Source organism: Rhipicephalus microplus, chromosome 7 (assembly GCF_043290135.1).
Source record: "Rhipicephalus microplus isolate Deutch F79 chromosome 7, USDA_Rmic, whole genome shotgun sequence".
NCBI lineage: Eukaryota > Metazoa > Arthropoda > Arachnida > Ixodida > Ixodidae > Rhipicephalus > Rhipicephalus microplus.
In genome coordinates this window covers 56,310,919-56,327,651 of record NC_134706.1, presented here as the reverse complement: position 1 = coordinate 56,327,651, position 16,733 = coordinate 56,310,919, and the positions used below count along the sequence as shown (strand labels likewise).

General features: G+C 45.0%; 1 protein-coding gene across 1 annotated transcript in view; it reads right to left on the bottom strand.

The window, feature by feature from the left end:
* Window positions 1-16,733, bottom strand: part of LOC142767777 (uncharacterized) — a 65,851-nt gene that overhangs the window by 571 nt on the left and 48,547 nt on the right. Inside the window, exon 6 of the mRNA XM_075870013.1 lies at window positions 11,066-11,092. Coding sequence (XP_075726128.1) covers window positions 11,066-11,092 — 27 coding nt within the window. The remainder of the gene's footprint in view (window positions 1-11,065; window positions 11,093-16,733) is intronic.

The window sequence follows — 16,733 nt, the reverse complement described above, 5'->3', positions numbered from 1 at the left end:
AGTGTAGCTAGCATGTCATTCATTCATTTTATGCCAACATTTTCTTCTAGTGTACATAGTTCATGATCTCGAGGGAACTTTGTGATTCACTTCTGTTCATTTATATGTATGGAGGTTTATTTATTCTTGTTGGCTCACATTGCAAAGGTTTTCAGCTCAACGGCAGTACCCTACGTATTATTTTCCGGTAAAAAATTTTACCTTACGTACGTTTTTAAATGAGCAGAATAATAAACGTTAATTTCATGTTGAGGTCATCCCCACTGCGCTACGAATACGATTGTAGAGTTCCAACCTGCTTTCCCACCCCCAGCTTGTACTCACGAATACCACTTTTTTCTATATGGGGTATTTCAAAATAGTCCTATTTGCTCAAGACTACGAAACACCTTTTAAAGTGTCTTACATATGAGGCAAAGAGAACAGCTTTGTGTTGAGTATCGCAGCCTAATATATATAATGGCCAGTATTACCCTAAGATAGCTACTGTGGTAGGGGGTCTTTACCTTCCACAACTATGACATACCTATGAAAAACGTTGTAATGATAAGTTCCGAGAATTTCATACACCTGATATATATATAAAAGTTCACGTTATTAAAACTGTACAAACCTATTTTGTTTTCCGTTTATCTAAACAGGGCCCACAAGCAGGGATGCCCACAAAGTTTCCACGAGCTTCTGGTCAATAGCCAAGCACCACAACCACCACGACGTGGGGCGGTGTCGATGCAACTTGTTTCCTAAGTTGTACTATATGATGGCACAAATTAATGAACGCAGCTCCTTCTGAGAAGGTGCGTTCTGATAAAACGTGTCAGACTGCACGCGGAGTAGATAGAGCTCATCAAAGCGTATATGAAGGCACATGAAGCTGCTCTTGAAAATATCATGAAGACAAGTTACGCAAAAGAAGGATGAGGTCATAATATCAGGGATCGTACCAGCTTGATGTCCTGCTGTAATGTTATTCACAGGTTGGTGTCACGGCACAACGTGACATGTTATACATACTGGAGCAAATCTACAATGACCCGACAGCCACAATAAAGCGACAAAGTCCGAAGAAAGTAGGGTGTAAGACAGACAGACAAAATGTCCCTTATTCAATTCAAGGGTGTGTTTACAGGTTTTTGGAGATTTAGAGTAGAAACAATTAGGCACAGAAGGTTATGACGAGTGCCTTAATAACTTTCTATTCGCTGTTGGCATTGCATCGATGAGTAACTCTAGGAACGAATCGCATCTCATGATTACCTAATTGGACAAATAAAGACGAATGCTACATATCAAAATATTCTCGAAACAAAAGTAATGAGCCACAGTCTCGGACGAGAACAGCGCTTTGTGATAGGTAGCGAGGCACAATAAGTAGCTCACCAATACGTCTTCTTACAAGATGTAGTAACAGAAGAGCCAGGTATATAAGTTTAAGGATGAAATGAATCACATTCGACAAGCATTCTCAGATAATGAATGCCACTATACTACTATCATTCAAGATGACAATATAAAACAGCTGCCTCTTAAAGTTACATAGCTACCGAGCATAATCCTGGAGGCTGACGGAATGGGTTCAGTTTAAACTGAAGATGACCCAACAAACAATGCAAAGGAAACATTTAGCTATATTGTTAGACACAGCACTAGACCAGACCGCAGTGTCTTAATCAACAAATTGGTGTTGGAGAGATCGTAGTCGTTATCAATTTATTTGATTAATATGTGGGATTTAACGTCCCAAAACCTAGTCGCAATCGAGAAAAAATAAACTAGGCTAGGGCGTACACCACGTTGGTAAGGTAACGGCTCATAATTACGAGTAATTGAACTGATTCCAATAAAAGACGACCATTTAAAGGGAGACAGAAAGTTGACTTCATAGATGAGATTAGGATATTTGCTGATATAAGAATGCAACATGAAGCATTGACCCGCATTGAATGGGGAAACAGGATGAAACATAATTTCTGCAGTGGGCTTAGTTAGGCTGATGCCGTTAATGGCGATGATGATCGTGTTGCATTGCGTACTTTACGAAAAGAGATTGCCCCACCGCGGTGGTCTAGTGGCTAATGTACTCGGCTGCTGACCCGCAGGTTGCGGGATCGAATCCCGGCTGCAGCGGCTGCATTTCTGATGAAGACGGAAATGTTGTAGACCTGTGTTCTCAGATTCGGGTGCACGTTAAATAACCCCATGTGGTCGAAATTTTCGGAGCTCTTCACTACGGCGTCTCTAATATTAATATGGTGGTTTTGGGACGTAAAATCCCACTTATATATCAATTATTGAAATGAACTTCTATTTCTTTGTTCGATATATGCTCTCATTAGAAGCCTCCTCTTACAACATACGGAATTTATTGTGCTGGGCTTGACAAAAAACTAAACGTTTCTTGAATTCATAAGATGTTTCATACCCTGAATTATTTTCAAGGGTACTACGATTTAATGATGTCGATGTTTTAGGCGTTTCTTGACATATTCCGATATATGAATGTGGACCATAACTTAAGGTGTGTTTCAATACTTACTGCGGACGGCTAAATAGAGAGCTAAATGGACAGCGGCTATCTTAAGTCTGATTTTAGCCCTCACGTAGCCGGAAAATTCGACAGTTCTGAGAAGACCGCATCGTAGACAAAAACGATGCAGGCTACTTTGCTGTTTGAACAAGATGGCAGGTTATAAAATTACTCAGACACATTGGATCTCACCAAAATGGTCGTCTGCACACACGGAAATGCTTCTCAAGTAGCTCAATGTTAGTGAAGTTTAATATTTCTTTGATGTCATTACAAAATAGGCAGGAAAATGCAACTGTTACGTTTCTTTTTTTGCGGGCTTTCTCTTCTCGACATGAACTGACGCCTCATCACGTAAAAGCCATGCAGACGTGTTCCAATTGACGGGCAGCATGGGCTTGGGGCTGTGTTCCAAGCATTCTGCGTAGACTGTCTACGTGCTGTCTAAGAATTGGAACACAGTCATAGAGTTCGAGTCTCAAGTTGATGACAGTTATTTCTCATGTTGAAGTTTAATGCCCATCATCTAAAAGAAGAATATATGTGCCCGCTAACAAATGCTTCACATTTATTAGCGGGCACATTTGCGTCTCCCTGTTTTTGTGACCGAGGGATGCCGGACGCACCGAAACGCGCATGCGTCAAAGCAACGCAGCGCAGTGCGCGCCTGCGAGCATATGGCAGGACACGCGCCTGGCGTGGCAACGCCGGCGACCAGGCACACCATGTCACGTCGAAATGTACTGCGTCTTGACTGTGACGTGTAGTCATGTTCTCACACGACACGCAATTCGTGATTATCATGTTCGCACCCGTCACATACTTTCCTCATTCATTCGCGGCGCATAATAGCGAGTTTAGTACATGTGAAGCTAGCAAAACAGCTGCGATTGCATCATGAGCATAGCATGTAGTCATGTTGTTACATGACACACATCTTATGTTTATCATGTTTGCACTAGTATCATGCCTTCGTCATTCGTTCACGTTTCGTAATACAAAATTTCGTACACCTGAAGCTAGCAAAACGGCCGCCAGTGCATCATGAGCGTGGCAGGTAGTCATGCTATTACATGACAAGAATCTCATGATTATCATGTTTGCACCAGTCACATACCTTCTTCATCCATTCAAGTACCGTAGTAACAAGTTTGGTGTGTGTGACGCTAGCGAAACGGACACGAGCGCGTCATGAGCGTGGAACGTAGTCATGTTAATACATAACGCACATGTCATGGTTTTAAATTTAGGGACTGTCGCTTGTGTTCGCACGTCATGCCATGCTTTACCATACGAGTTTTGCAACATGCCATGCGAACGAAACCGCCGCAAGAGCTGCAGGACCATGAAATGTAAATTATGACATTCATAACATACATGTCATGATTTTGATGTTATGACTTCTGAAATATGTTCCTAATACAGTCATGTTATGTGTTACCAACTTATGTATTGTTACCATTACCGAAACGGTCAGGAGAGCTAAAAGTCATAGATAAGATAGATAGATAGATAGATAGATAGATAGATAGATAGATAGATAGATAGATAGACAGATAGATAGATAGATAGATAGATAGATAGATAGATAGATAGATAGATACGATTAAGGTCGCTGAAGTGGCGCCAGTCGCGCTTAGCGTCGGACTACAGAGTGCTCGCGTTTTGCTAACGTAGTCTCGCTGTGCCCAGCGTGTGCGGGCGTCAACGCTACATTGGAGTATATTGGGCCCTTCATGATGCGCTCGGCCATTTTGCCAGCTCCACATATACCAAATTTGGTGTTACGTTACGTCAGTAGTTGACGAAATATATGGCTGGTGCAAACACCATATTCCTGACACGCGTGTCGCGTAGGAACATGGGAGCATAACACGCTTATAGCGTACTCGCGGCCGTTTTTCTGGCTGCACGTACACTAAATTTGGTATCACGGGACTTGAATAAATGACGAAGGTAAAAGACACATCCAAACTTGATAACCATGACATGGAAGTCATGTACGGAATCATTTACCTCCATCTCGTAACGTTGGGCTGATTTTAAAGTGACATATCAACACTTCTCATTCGTACCTTGCATATCATCGATTCCCACTGTACGTGGGATCTGCCAAAATTTTTTGAAGACACAGTTTTTCTAGTATACTACAAGTAGCATACTAGACACTAGTTACAACACACTAGGCGCTATGTAGTATACTAGACGCTCTAGTATACTAGACGTAGTATTTCTTGTTACCGCTAGTATTTGTTCCACCAATTGTTTGCCACAGCCAGCGCTCAGCCATCAATATCTCACCATTGCGTGACATGACGACCAACGCAAGCGTTGCCACATTTTTGTTTCTTGGTGCATGTTAGTAAGACGTTGCTTTCCACAGTTAAACATTCAAAGGTGCGGAGCTCACCCGAAAGTGGCTTATTCCATACAAACAGAAAATAAAGACCATACTATGTTACTTTGCTTGTGACACTCATCTTACAAATGCTTATTTCCAAAATTACATCGTGATTACATTTCAGAAGAATCACAAGGACGTGCAGCAAAAACGAAGCATAGTTGTTGATCACAAAGAACACAGTTTTGACGCAAGAGTCAAGGAATGCATGAGATGGCAAGAAAGTGGAGCGTGCAGCAATGTAAGGCTTGAAGGTGAGCCTTTTTATTTGATGTCAAAAAACTCATTATTACGGGTGAAGTCATTTTCTTGGTGTCTTTCGGGGCAATGCCAAGTGATTATTGCATACCACGTATATAACCGGTCTACTCATGGCTGTCGGGACTGCCCGCACGCCAACCGCGGCCACGCCTTAATCCTCAATTTTAAGAGTTGCCACTCCTGCGAAATTGAAGGCGCTTTTTTAAGCTTCTTACTCCGACAAGAGAATGAAGGTGCGCATCCGCTGCTTCGAGAGCCAGAATTGGCGGTCCCTGTACGAAGGTCCATCTTATCATTATTGCCCTTGGCGGGGAGGAGTCGGTCGGCTTGTTTTATGCATGCTTCAACCAATTTCGTCTGAATTCAGGAACAGCGCAACCTACAAGTAGTTAATTCGTAACTACGGAAGCGAAAAAACAAGGACAGAAAAGAGCGCTGCTCCGTAGTTACGAAGTAACTACTTGTAGGTTGCGCTGTTCCTGAATTCAGTTATGTCCTACCAACTTGCTCAAGCTTCCACGCTTCACGATTTCGTCTCCAGTGCTGGCGCGCTTTTGCTAGTGTGTAGAGCATACTATCACGCGTAGGGTTCCCTAATTTCACTTTATACACAACATTAGGGTGACGGCAACGGCAAAAACTTTGTCAGTGTGTCCAGATCATTGCCATTGCATCAAAATTGTCACAGCTTTGCCACAAAGGCGAAACAATGAAAGCGATACCAAATAATTGGAAGGTCATGCGCAGAATGGCCGGCAAATCGAATTGTGCGCCGCATTTCTCAGGCACCAATGACGCACATAACGTGCTCACAGGTACAGATGAACGCAATTAAAGTGTCTCAGTTGTTACTTCACTGTGAAAAGCACGCCATTTTCGTAAACAGAGGCTGTGCATCGATTGCAGTTGACTACAACAGAATTGTTCCAGTGCAAGCCCCATGCCTGCCGCGACATATGATCCTCCCCTCCAGAAGATAAGGGCGTGTGATAGATTGTCCACTGGCCTCCTCATGGCCAAAGTACGCGTGAGAAATGAGAGTCGCCGCATGCTCAGTGCGCCATCTTGCTGATAATGTTGGAAACACAATAGTCCCTCCTCCCTCCGAGATGCCTGCCAACAGCGTTAAGTGGTAGATATAAATAGCTTTCCGTTGGAACACGGAAGGAGGTACCTCTGGTTGGCTCGCTGCTTTCGGCCGCGGTAGTGAACAGACGCAGAATGCGGGACTCCGTCGGCCCTTGAGGGCTGATGTACTTGGTCAATTGACGAGCACCAAGTCATTCTGACCCATTTGCCAACTGGACGCGTTGCCTTACATACTGTGTTTTTGTATAGAGACATTGGAATGGGACCCTATAGGGTTGAAGACTGTAGAAACACGTTTGGTTCCACTGGGCTACAGTTGGACGTCATTGCCAATGGAGCGTACCAGATTAATCAAGTCTCACCGGTTCACTGACCGGAAAAGACGCGACGAATAAACTGCTGTCCTTCAAGGAACTTCATGTGAAGGAGCACGGGTGTTTCATAATCGACCCCTAGGAACGGCACATAAAAGTCCAGCTGCATTGGCTGCTTTACGATGTCACTGGTGATATTGTGCGGACGGCGTTCGCGGCCTTCGGCAGTGTGGTCGTAGTGAATCGGGAACCCAGGAGAGTCGACGGCATAAGTGACAAAGGGTCGATGACCAGAACTGAGCTGCTCAAGTTAGATTGGAGTAACGGTTGAGGACATTCCGCACCAAGTGCGCGTTGCGGGGGTATTGGCCGTAGTCGTGGCGCCAGGCAGGCCTATGCAATGCTTGCGGTGCAAGGGAACCGGTCATGTACCGCGGGCCTGCAGAGTGCCACGGTGTTCAAGTTGTCGGCGATTCGGGCGTCGAGAGGTCCTGTGCATCCGGTCATACGCAGCCGTTACGAGCGCTGAAACATGCGATGAGATCAAAGAGCAGACCAAGGACGCCGCTGAAGCGGAATATGCGACTACAGGGGCAGGAAACACGGCCAGTTTTCTCGATGAACATGAGTCGCTTTTGCCTAAAGAATATGGTACAGCATCTGAGCCAAAGTAGAAAGAAACTGCTACAGCCACTGGCTACGGCGAACATCAGTGAAGTACATTCCACTGAAGACGCGCAAAGACGTTCAGTGGAGATGTCGACGCAAGAGACGGCAAGACGCGACATGCGAGCGCATGAAATGACCCTTGGGATCAACACGATATCGGCGGTCAAGCGTTTGCTGGAGCAATCAACGGGCACTGCTCATGAGAGCAAAGTTGAGGTACCACCAGCGAAGGCGACACTGGTGTGGCGCTTGGGATTCAGAAGGAAGTCCAATCTACCTGTGGACCGAGCGGACCGGTTGGCACTAAGGGACCAGCAGCAAACTGATGCCGGACCACTGGATGGTCTCGGAGACGTCTAGCAGTAAGCTAGACGTACGCGGTAAGCACCAGCCCCTGTTTTTCTTAGTGTGTACCGCAGGCAAATCACGCGGCACTGAGCCTCGCAACTTCAAAAATGTCAGGTTTGGCCTCCAAGAAAAAGCAGGCTCAAGTGCACAGCTTGGTAATTGGCCAATATACCGACGTGTTAGCCATACAGGAGACAGAAGTGGAAGGTGAGGAGGACACCCGGAGCATGATATCGCGGTTCACGTCTAAATATTATGCCGTACTTAGTCACGCAAATAGAACTTCCGCTGGTTTTGTGCTTTTTGTTTAAAAGGTTGCGAGATTGATTGTTCAAAACCACTTCTGTGATGACTCCGGCAGAATAGCGATTTGTCATTTTTGTGCGCGCGAAATTGAATGGAGCGTCATTTGTGTCTATGCGCCGAACTTGGATGCAGACCAAGAAGTTTTCTTTCCGTTAATTAAGCAACATTGACGGACACAAAAACAGCTTGTTCTATTGGAAGATTTCAATAGATTTTCAGAAAATTCTGTTTGGCAACACAGCTCTTCTGCCGTATCGTGTTCACTCCTGCAATCTGGAGGGCTTGGTGTCCCAGCGACGCCGATGAGCGTTCCCTGTAGCGCACATGGACACCACTTGCGTTCCTGCTGGACGTGTACCGCGTTTAGATGGTGCGCCAGTGAGCGTTCCTTGAGTGAACAAGACCACAGAGTTTTTTAATATTCACTAGAGAGAACTCTGGCGCTATTGGAGCTGCAATGCACGGCGCTTCAGCGAGAATGGGAATGATGGGTAGTACACGCATTTGTCTAGTATTCGTACGTGTGGCCTGCTTTTGGTTCCGTGTGTGTTCGTGTGGCTTGAAGCTGTTTTCTTACGAAACAAATATTGGCAAATTTTCAGCGGTTGCTGTTCATCATCTTATTCTTTTAGACTTATCTTTCCAAATTGGCTCCTAAAGTTCAAAAGGGTTGAATCTTTCTCTCAAAACAGAAATGAAACACTGCAATAAACAAAGCCGCAAGTATGATTCGCCACCCCCAAGTACGAAGACTAGGCAAATGTGTGTACTGCCCATCATTCCCATGGTCGCTGAACGATCGAAGCGCCAGTGTTACTTCTAGTTAATTTTAGGAAACTCTATGAACAAGGCATGGCAGAAAAAAAATGTATTTTCCGTTTTGTTCGATAGACGGCGCTGATGTTCTAAAAAGGCCTGTGGTGTATTGAGCGTTAAGGATAGAAATGTTAACCGCCGTGTGCAAAATAAAAGTACTGAAGTACTGTATGACTTGCTGAATGAGTCCGACCTGAATAATGTAGCGGAGTACCTAGAGGCAGGTTGCGAAGTTCCTTTTACGTATTTTCAGGAAACCAGTCAAGCACGTTTTGATAGGATATACATGGCAGGGTAGGCAATAGCCAAATGCAATAGTTACACAGTCTTACCCGATTCTTCTTCTGATCATTGTCTTGTACATTGTAACGTAGTACTTAAACAAAAAAAACAAATTTAGTTAGAATTTATGGAAGTTTAATGTCAAACTACTTCACAATGACAAATTTATTAACTTCGTAATTGAGGGAATGAAGAACTTCAAAGTGATCAGCACCTGTTATATTGGCGAATAATGGAAACTTTTGAAGCAAAGCGTTAAAATGAAGGCCATATCTAGATCTAGTGCTTTAAAGCATGAAGAAAGAATGAAAGAAAGTAAACTCAGAATAACGCTTGAGAAATAGATAGTGCTAAAAAGTAAGGACCCCGGTGCATTTAAGAAAGATACTCGAACGATTAAACAACAAATTGAGCTATTTGAGCAGGAACGCTACAGAGGAGCCCTTCTTCGCGTAAGAGCAGAGGCATTAGCTATGTGAAAGACTCCTATCAAGCGCGCGCTTGGAATCGAGAAAGCACGAGCACGTTGTAATCACATCGACGTATTATAGGAAAACAACATTCTGATAAATACTAACAGCAGTATCGCAAAAGCCGTCTTTCGGCATTACAAGGGTCTCTTCAGAGCCGCATTAGTGGATGTTACAAAGTTCAATGACTCTTCCCGAAGCCGGAGGCCGCAATTATCCCTCAAAATGACAAAGGCGTTAGAGGTTCCACCTCACTTACGTAAGAAAAATGCGGTGGCGCTGTCTTGGTAGGCAAACGATGCTCTGCCTACCGCTGTTTCTGCTGGGTTTTTAATGGTGCATGTGGTGTTCCCAATCAAGCAACGAGAAAAAAAACGGTATGCTGACGAGCTGCGTCACGGTTGGATATGAGTCGCGTCTCACAACTTAGTTTTGTTTGTTGGCACACATCGTAGCCTTGAGCGCTTATGGCTTTCACAACGCTTATGGCGTCTCACAACGTCATTTTGTTGGCGCACATTGCAGCCCTCAGCGCTTGTAGTGGAAGTTGCGTGCGGACGTCGCCATAATTTCACCCATAATGTCGACGTCAGCCTACTTGTGTTTACAAACTTGGAATAGGCCTATAACCGGTAATAAAGGGTACACAGACCCTCGGTGGCTCAGTAGTTAACGCCTCGTATTTACGACGCGGAGGTCCCACGTTCGGTTACGCGTGGAGTCTTTTTTATAGTTTTTTCTCTCTTGCCTTTTCATATATCGATACGTACACATACGTATACGGTATTTGACATAGGCGCCGACGCCTACGTCGACGCCGACAGTGAATTCCAGCCGAGAGTGCCCATATAATTGCTGTCGCACTAAAATATCCTTAGTCGAGGACATCGTAAAGCACATTCATGTTGCTCCTTGCTTCATCTACAGGCTGGGAAACGCTCACATGGGGCAGCTAAAACGTCACCTTAGCAAACAATGATCAGTGTGTTTTGAATTAAATTGTGTATTCACTGCCCCAAGGCTCATTGAATCAAAAGTGTGCCCTGCGATTCCGGCTAAAAGTGTTGATGCGTTATGAATGAAAGAAAGTATTGTACTTTCAGAATAAGACTGCAACGCTCTAGTCTACGTGTCTATTTAAAATTTTCACCGATCACCAGCAAATTCAAGAGTTTTAGATGGTCACCATTCTAGGGCTAATATTTTTTTTCTTTTTCGTAAATAAGTGAAATTTTATGTTTTAAGAAAGTTGTATTTGAATAACTTCTACATTTGCTGTAGGTATTACACGCAGCGGACAACGCATATGACTTAGATCATACTCAAGTTTAATAAGCAGTTTCCGGCAGCGTGTCGAAGCGCTTATAAAAGGGATGCTCAAAAAAGTGATTGCGCCCAACTTTCGTCCTTGCCTTCTTCGTTCTTGCATTTTTTGGGAGCCCTGCTACATGCGTACAAGAATGCACACGCTAGCCAGAACAAGATTTCACTCTTTTCAGTCTACAAGTATCGTGAAGAATATATGGGGTCCAACAAGACTGACATACACTTAGTTCAAGAGATAGCAAGTAAGTATACTTACAAGTGTGCTATAGTGTCAGGAACAGTGCTGCAATAAAAAAGAGTTCCCATTTACGTCCTTGCCTAGCATACTGCAACAGCATTTCGTAGTTAGAACTTAACAATATACATCCGCACCTGATTTAAAACATGAACTATTGACACTAGTTTTGAAATGCTAATAAAGATATATGAAAATCGTTTGCACCGTTCACTAGTTCAATGAATAGTACGCTGACAACAACAGTTCTTGTGAGCCTCACGTATAATACCTAATGATTAGGAAGCCTTCAGAATCAGGTAGGCCTGTACCACGGGTATGCACAAATTACTGATATGAGAAGTGTTGGATAGACTTTTCCTTTTTTATTTGTGCGAACTTGTATTGAAGTATTCATTGTAGCACAAAATTTGGTAAACCGAAAACGCCCCAAGTTGATATGGAACACGCAGCAATGTCCTGGCGCCAAATGATATTTTATTTATTTATTTATTTACACATACTGCAGCGCAAAGTGCCCTATGGCGTGAGTGTATATACAAGGATATGCCTAATTATAACTGGAAACAGTGATAAGAGCACAAACAGGTAACGCAATATTGTCGTGTGAACATACAAGGCTAAAGTAATAGAATATTACCGGGAACATAGAGTCATACAGAAAAGTAGAACAAGTAAGTAAAATTTGCAACTAGACTAGTTTGTTTTTCATACATGTGTTGTGAATTTCGGCTACAGGACACTGCGATGGGCATGATTGTACTGAACCAGGTAATGAATTTCCATCTCTGATGGAATGGGGGATAAACTGAGCTTCTACATATTAGCGGCGTTTTCAGAACCCATTCCATGCTCTCTTCAGACAGCTAATACAAGCACGCATACGACATCCACTGCATCAGAAATCACATAAATTACGAAGCAGTTCTTACAAAATTTCAATGAAATTGAGCGTATCTAGCTGTTTATCTACCTTGTCGCCTAATACTTCGTGCTCTACACATGATATCGTTAATTGAAGATCTATAAAAATTGGTTTGGCATAGCATTACTGTATGATGAATGTGAGTAGCTGGTTATACCAAGAAAATCATGGAAGTCTTTTCATGCACGATATGGTTTACAACCCATGGGCGTGGTGCTCCTGTGATCGTTTCCGTAACTTTATACATAAAAAATTGATATAAGACCATTCTGCATGACCAACCGAAATGCCAGCTGGTAATGTGAAAATCATAATGTGTGTGTGTCATGTATTACATAATTCAATACATAATTTGTTTGCCACGCTTGCGGTTCGGAGCTGTTGCGCTAGTTTAGTGTAAAACAAACATTACATTGCAGGACTTGAATCTAGACGAGCACTATTGACAAGTAGTCATACGGAAATCATTCCTTCATCACTACATCCTTCATTCATCCTTCAAATCATCACTTCCATGCCACCCTTAAAGCATCCTCGAGCTCGTTCGCTGGTTTTTCAGCGGGATCACCTTTCGGTCACGCGCAGGTGCATGTTGTACACCATCGCCACTGGTGTAGGTAACCACATCGCGAAATTAGAAAATAAAAACCTTGCACCAATGGCACAGAGGAGCTCGAACCCGGGTCTGCTGGGTTCCAGCCCAGTAGTCTACCACTGAGCTACATCAGTGCTTGTAACTTGTCGAACTTGCCTTAGGCAGGCTTGATGGCGAGAAAGCAATCACGTAGATACAACTTATAAAGCATTTTAAAACAGCGAAAAAACAACCAGTCGGTGCACAATGTGATTACCATAACGAGAGGGCGGTCCAATGCTCCAGCCCATTACAAAAAGTTGTTCTCGTTTCCCTATTAGCTGTGGCGCATACCCACTGTAGCCATAATTTCTCGTGGTTGTCAGCCACTGCATGGACGAATGAAACAAAATTCTTGCAAGTCTTTAGCGGGTACCACGTTTCTCAGAAGAATGCCGAAAAATAACATACCTAATGCCGGCCTACTACCCAAAAGTTTATTACTTATGCCCTAGTGGGTACCAAGCAAGTGTGATTGCAGTAGTTACCTAAGGAGTGTTTTGAAAAGAGTCTGAAAGGCCGCTTTTCTAGCTTTCGCTCCGACTGTGCAACGCCTACCGCGCAGGCCTGGTGTTTTTTACACCATTTTTTTACTGTTTGACGTGACTGCCTGGCGACCATAAAAGGCAAGTGGTGAAATGGAAACCATTAGAAGTCGTCTTCCCATGACTTGCATGTCATGCTCTTGTTGCGCTTGCAGAGTCTTTGTTTGCTTGATAAACACCGAATTTGCTATTGCGTAACGTGACTGCATGTCAAACATAAGCGGTAATAAAAATAATTATATGTCATGTGCTACATGGTTTGCATGCCACGCTCATTGCATGCTAGCAGCCAGTTTGCTAGCCTGACACACACCATGTAGTGCCTTCTCACTCACGGATAGTCCACGAATGAGAAAAAGTCACAACTTTGCCACAACGGCGAAGCAATGAACCCGATATCAACAATTTGAAAGGTCACGTGCAGAATGGAAAGTAGATCAAAACGTGTCCCGCGTTTCTTGCGCAAAAATACGCAGGAAACGTGCTCACAGGTACGAATGCACGTGAATAAGGATCTCATTTGATACTTCGCTGAGTCTGAAAACCACATGCTTTCCGCGAACGGAGAGTGCAATATCTGCAGTGATCTTTGTGCGCCCAGTAACTGCTGCAGAATCGTTTCACGTGAAGCCCGAGGCCAGCCAAGGTGTACTATCCTCCACTCCTCGCCACCACGAGATAAGGGCACGCAAGGAGCATAGCTCCTCTTCTCTAAGCCGGGAAAACTACGCGTTAGAGATTAGTGCGGGCACCACTGCGCGATGTAGTACCACCACTTTAAAAATTGGGCTGTAGCTATCAAAACATGTTTTTTTATAGTTTGGCGCCACTGCTCTTGGTTGCAGCCACGGGAATGTCCTGTTTGCCGTTCAGGACTATATCACTGCGACTAAAAGAAGCGGCGGCCTAAATGAACTCGCATAACGATAATTAGGATCAGCAACCAATTACAACAATTTACTAGTGGATAAGAATAACATATCACTGTTTTGTGGGAATAATTCACCTTCTGCTGAGCCAATCTCCTCAAATCAGTATGCGCCATGTTCAGAGCACGAAAGTTAGGGCCAGCCAACTAAGACAGAGAAAGAGAGAAGAAATATTTATGGATAACAAATGCGCACTGAGCCTTCCTTGGGTGGGGCCCTGCGTCCGGGGCTCTATTGCCTTGCGCGACCCTGCGAGCCCGCTGCACCAGCTGCTGCTGTTCCTGCCGGCGAAAGCTGAGCAGTGCAGACTCTCAAGAGGAAAGGGTGGGGTTGGGAATGGGAGGAATGCCCTGTGGTGCAGGGCATTCCCACGTGGAGAGGTACACTGTCCGTACCGATCCTGAGAAGGGGCAGTAGGAGGGGTAGATAGTTGGATGAAAGCGATTTACCACATAAAGGCAAGAAAATAAATTGGTCTGCAGTTGCCGCCAAACGACAGCCTCTGCTCTGTTAGGTGAAGGATGAGGGGGAGGATACGTGTAATGGCTCTGTCGTCAGTACTCCAGCATAGTGTTGTAGTTTAGTGGCTCTGTCGATGAGTCGTCTGGATTACACAGCTCTTCCAATGGTGCCTGGCTGGTCAGCTCTTGGGCGACCACATGAGTGTGTTCATTACAATAAACAGAGTCGTGTCCAGGAATGCAGACGATACGCACAGAACGTAATGCGTACGGTAAGACACAAGAGAGGATAGAGAATTTTAGTACTGCGTACGCTGCGTACGTGGCGGCGTTGCGTACGTAAGGACGCCACGTTCTGCGTAGTGCGCATGCGCAGACCGCAACGCGCACGTATCGCATTACGTATGCAGCCACTACGTATGCACGCATGACATGCGTGCGTGCGTACGTATGAGGTGTTCGCGACAGCACGAGACTTCGTTTTGCAAAATGGCGGCATCGAAGGCAAGCACTGACTGGCTCTGTGGCTTAAAATATGGCCATAATCTGGCTATAACACTTGGATTGGCTCCCATTGGCTGTCAACAACACGTGCTTCTATTTTGATCTACCAGCAGCGCAACCCGCTTCACGCTTGTTACGTACGCGGGTACTACGGCGTACTAAACGCCGGTTAGTGGCAAACGACACCACGTAACGCAAGGCGCTTGCGTGATGCGTACGTAGCACCATTCCGCAGTACTAAAACTCTCTGATATTGAGTGTATGTGCAGTTACAAGTCCCCGAGCGAAAGCATGGCAAGCAGCTTGTGAATCTGTTACAATATTGACAAAAGAGTCATGTGACAGTGTCGTAGCGTTAACAATTGCCAGAGCGAGAGCTCCCTCCTCTGCCAAACCACTGTCTGTAGTGCGACTTGTGGCAGACGCCACAAGGGCGTCTGTGTCGTCTATCACGGCTAAACACATTGCTGATTTCTCTGGGTAGCGTGCCGCATCACTGTAAAGGACTTGTAAGCCTGTGGTACCAACAAAAAGATGCGTGTCATAGCCTGAACTTGGGCACGTTGACGACCAGCGTGGCGGGAAGGATTCATATTGGGTGGAATCGGAGGCACTTTGATGCTTGCGTGGACAGTAGAAGCAAGTTGATGCCGCGGTACCTGTGCGGTTTTTTTTTTGGAGGGGGGGGGGGATTGGGTAGCCATGACGAGACAGGATGGCGCAGCCCTGGCGGGTCTGCCTAAGCCGTTGGAGCTGACTGTTGTGCTAGGCCTCGAAGAGTTTGGTTGCGGTGTTGTGGACACCAAGTTGAAGCAGGCGTTGGGTAGATGCGTGCGGAGGCAAGCCGAGAGCCGCCTTGACAGCTGTACGTAGAAGGATGTCCATTGTTATGATTTGAGTTAGCATGAGATTGTGAAAGGGAAGATGATAGGTGAGCTGACTAACTATCAGTGCTTGTACTAAGCGGAGGACATCCTTACAGAGACCTCTCCTGTGATTGGTGATGCGTTTGATCATGTGTGTAATGTGTAATTTGAGTTATCTGCTGAGCCACAAGTAGTGTAGCTTGCACGGCCTTGCCGTCGGACTCAAGGGAGAGGCCTAAACTGGGAATTCGAGGCACCACATGGGTAGGACGGCCATAAAGAAACAGCGAAATGTCAGGAGAATCAGCGGTTTTGCGGCGCCACTTGTATACCAATAACAACCCCAACGTTTCTACTGAGCACGTAAGGTTGCCGGCAGCAGCATAGTCTTGTACTGCAGACACAGCTTCCTGTAGGGCGTCCTGAATGGTTCCGTCTGATCCCTTGGTTGCCAAAATTGTAATGTCATCTGCATAGATGGCATGCTGGGTGTTGGGACCCTGTTGTGATAGGAAAGGGAGTTTAACCATAGCCACGTTGAACAAAGTGCGCGAGAGAACTGAGCCCTGTGGCGTTCCTCGGCCTGCAAGACGAATGACGTCCGACCGGAGGTCTCCCATTCCAATATTGGCCGTGCGGTCAGAAAAAAAACCTGACTTATTTGTAGATACCTGAGCCACACTGAAATGAAGCGAGATTGTCAATAATAAGGTCGTGGGAAACGTTGTCGAAAGCGCTCTTCAGATCCAGGGCCAGAATAGCTCAGACCTGATTTGAAGTGGAGCTACCCAATGCATTCTCCCTCAGCTGTAATAATACGCCCAA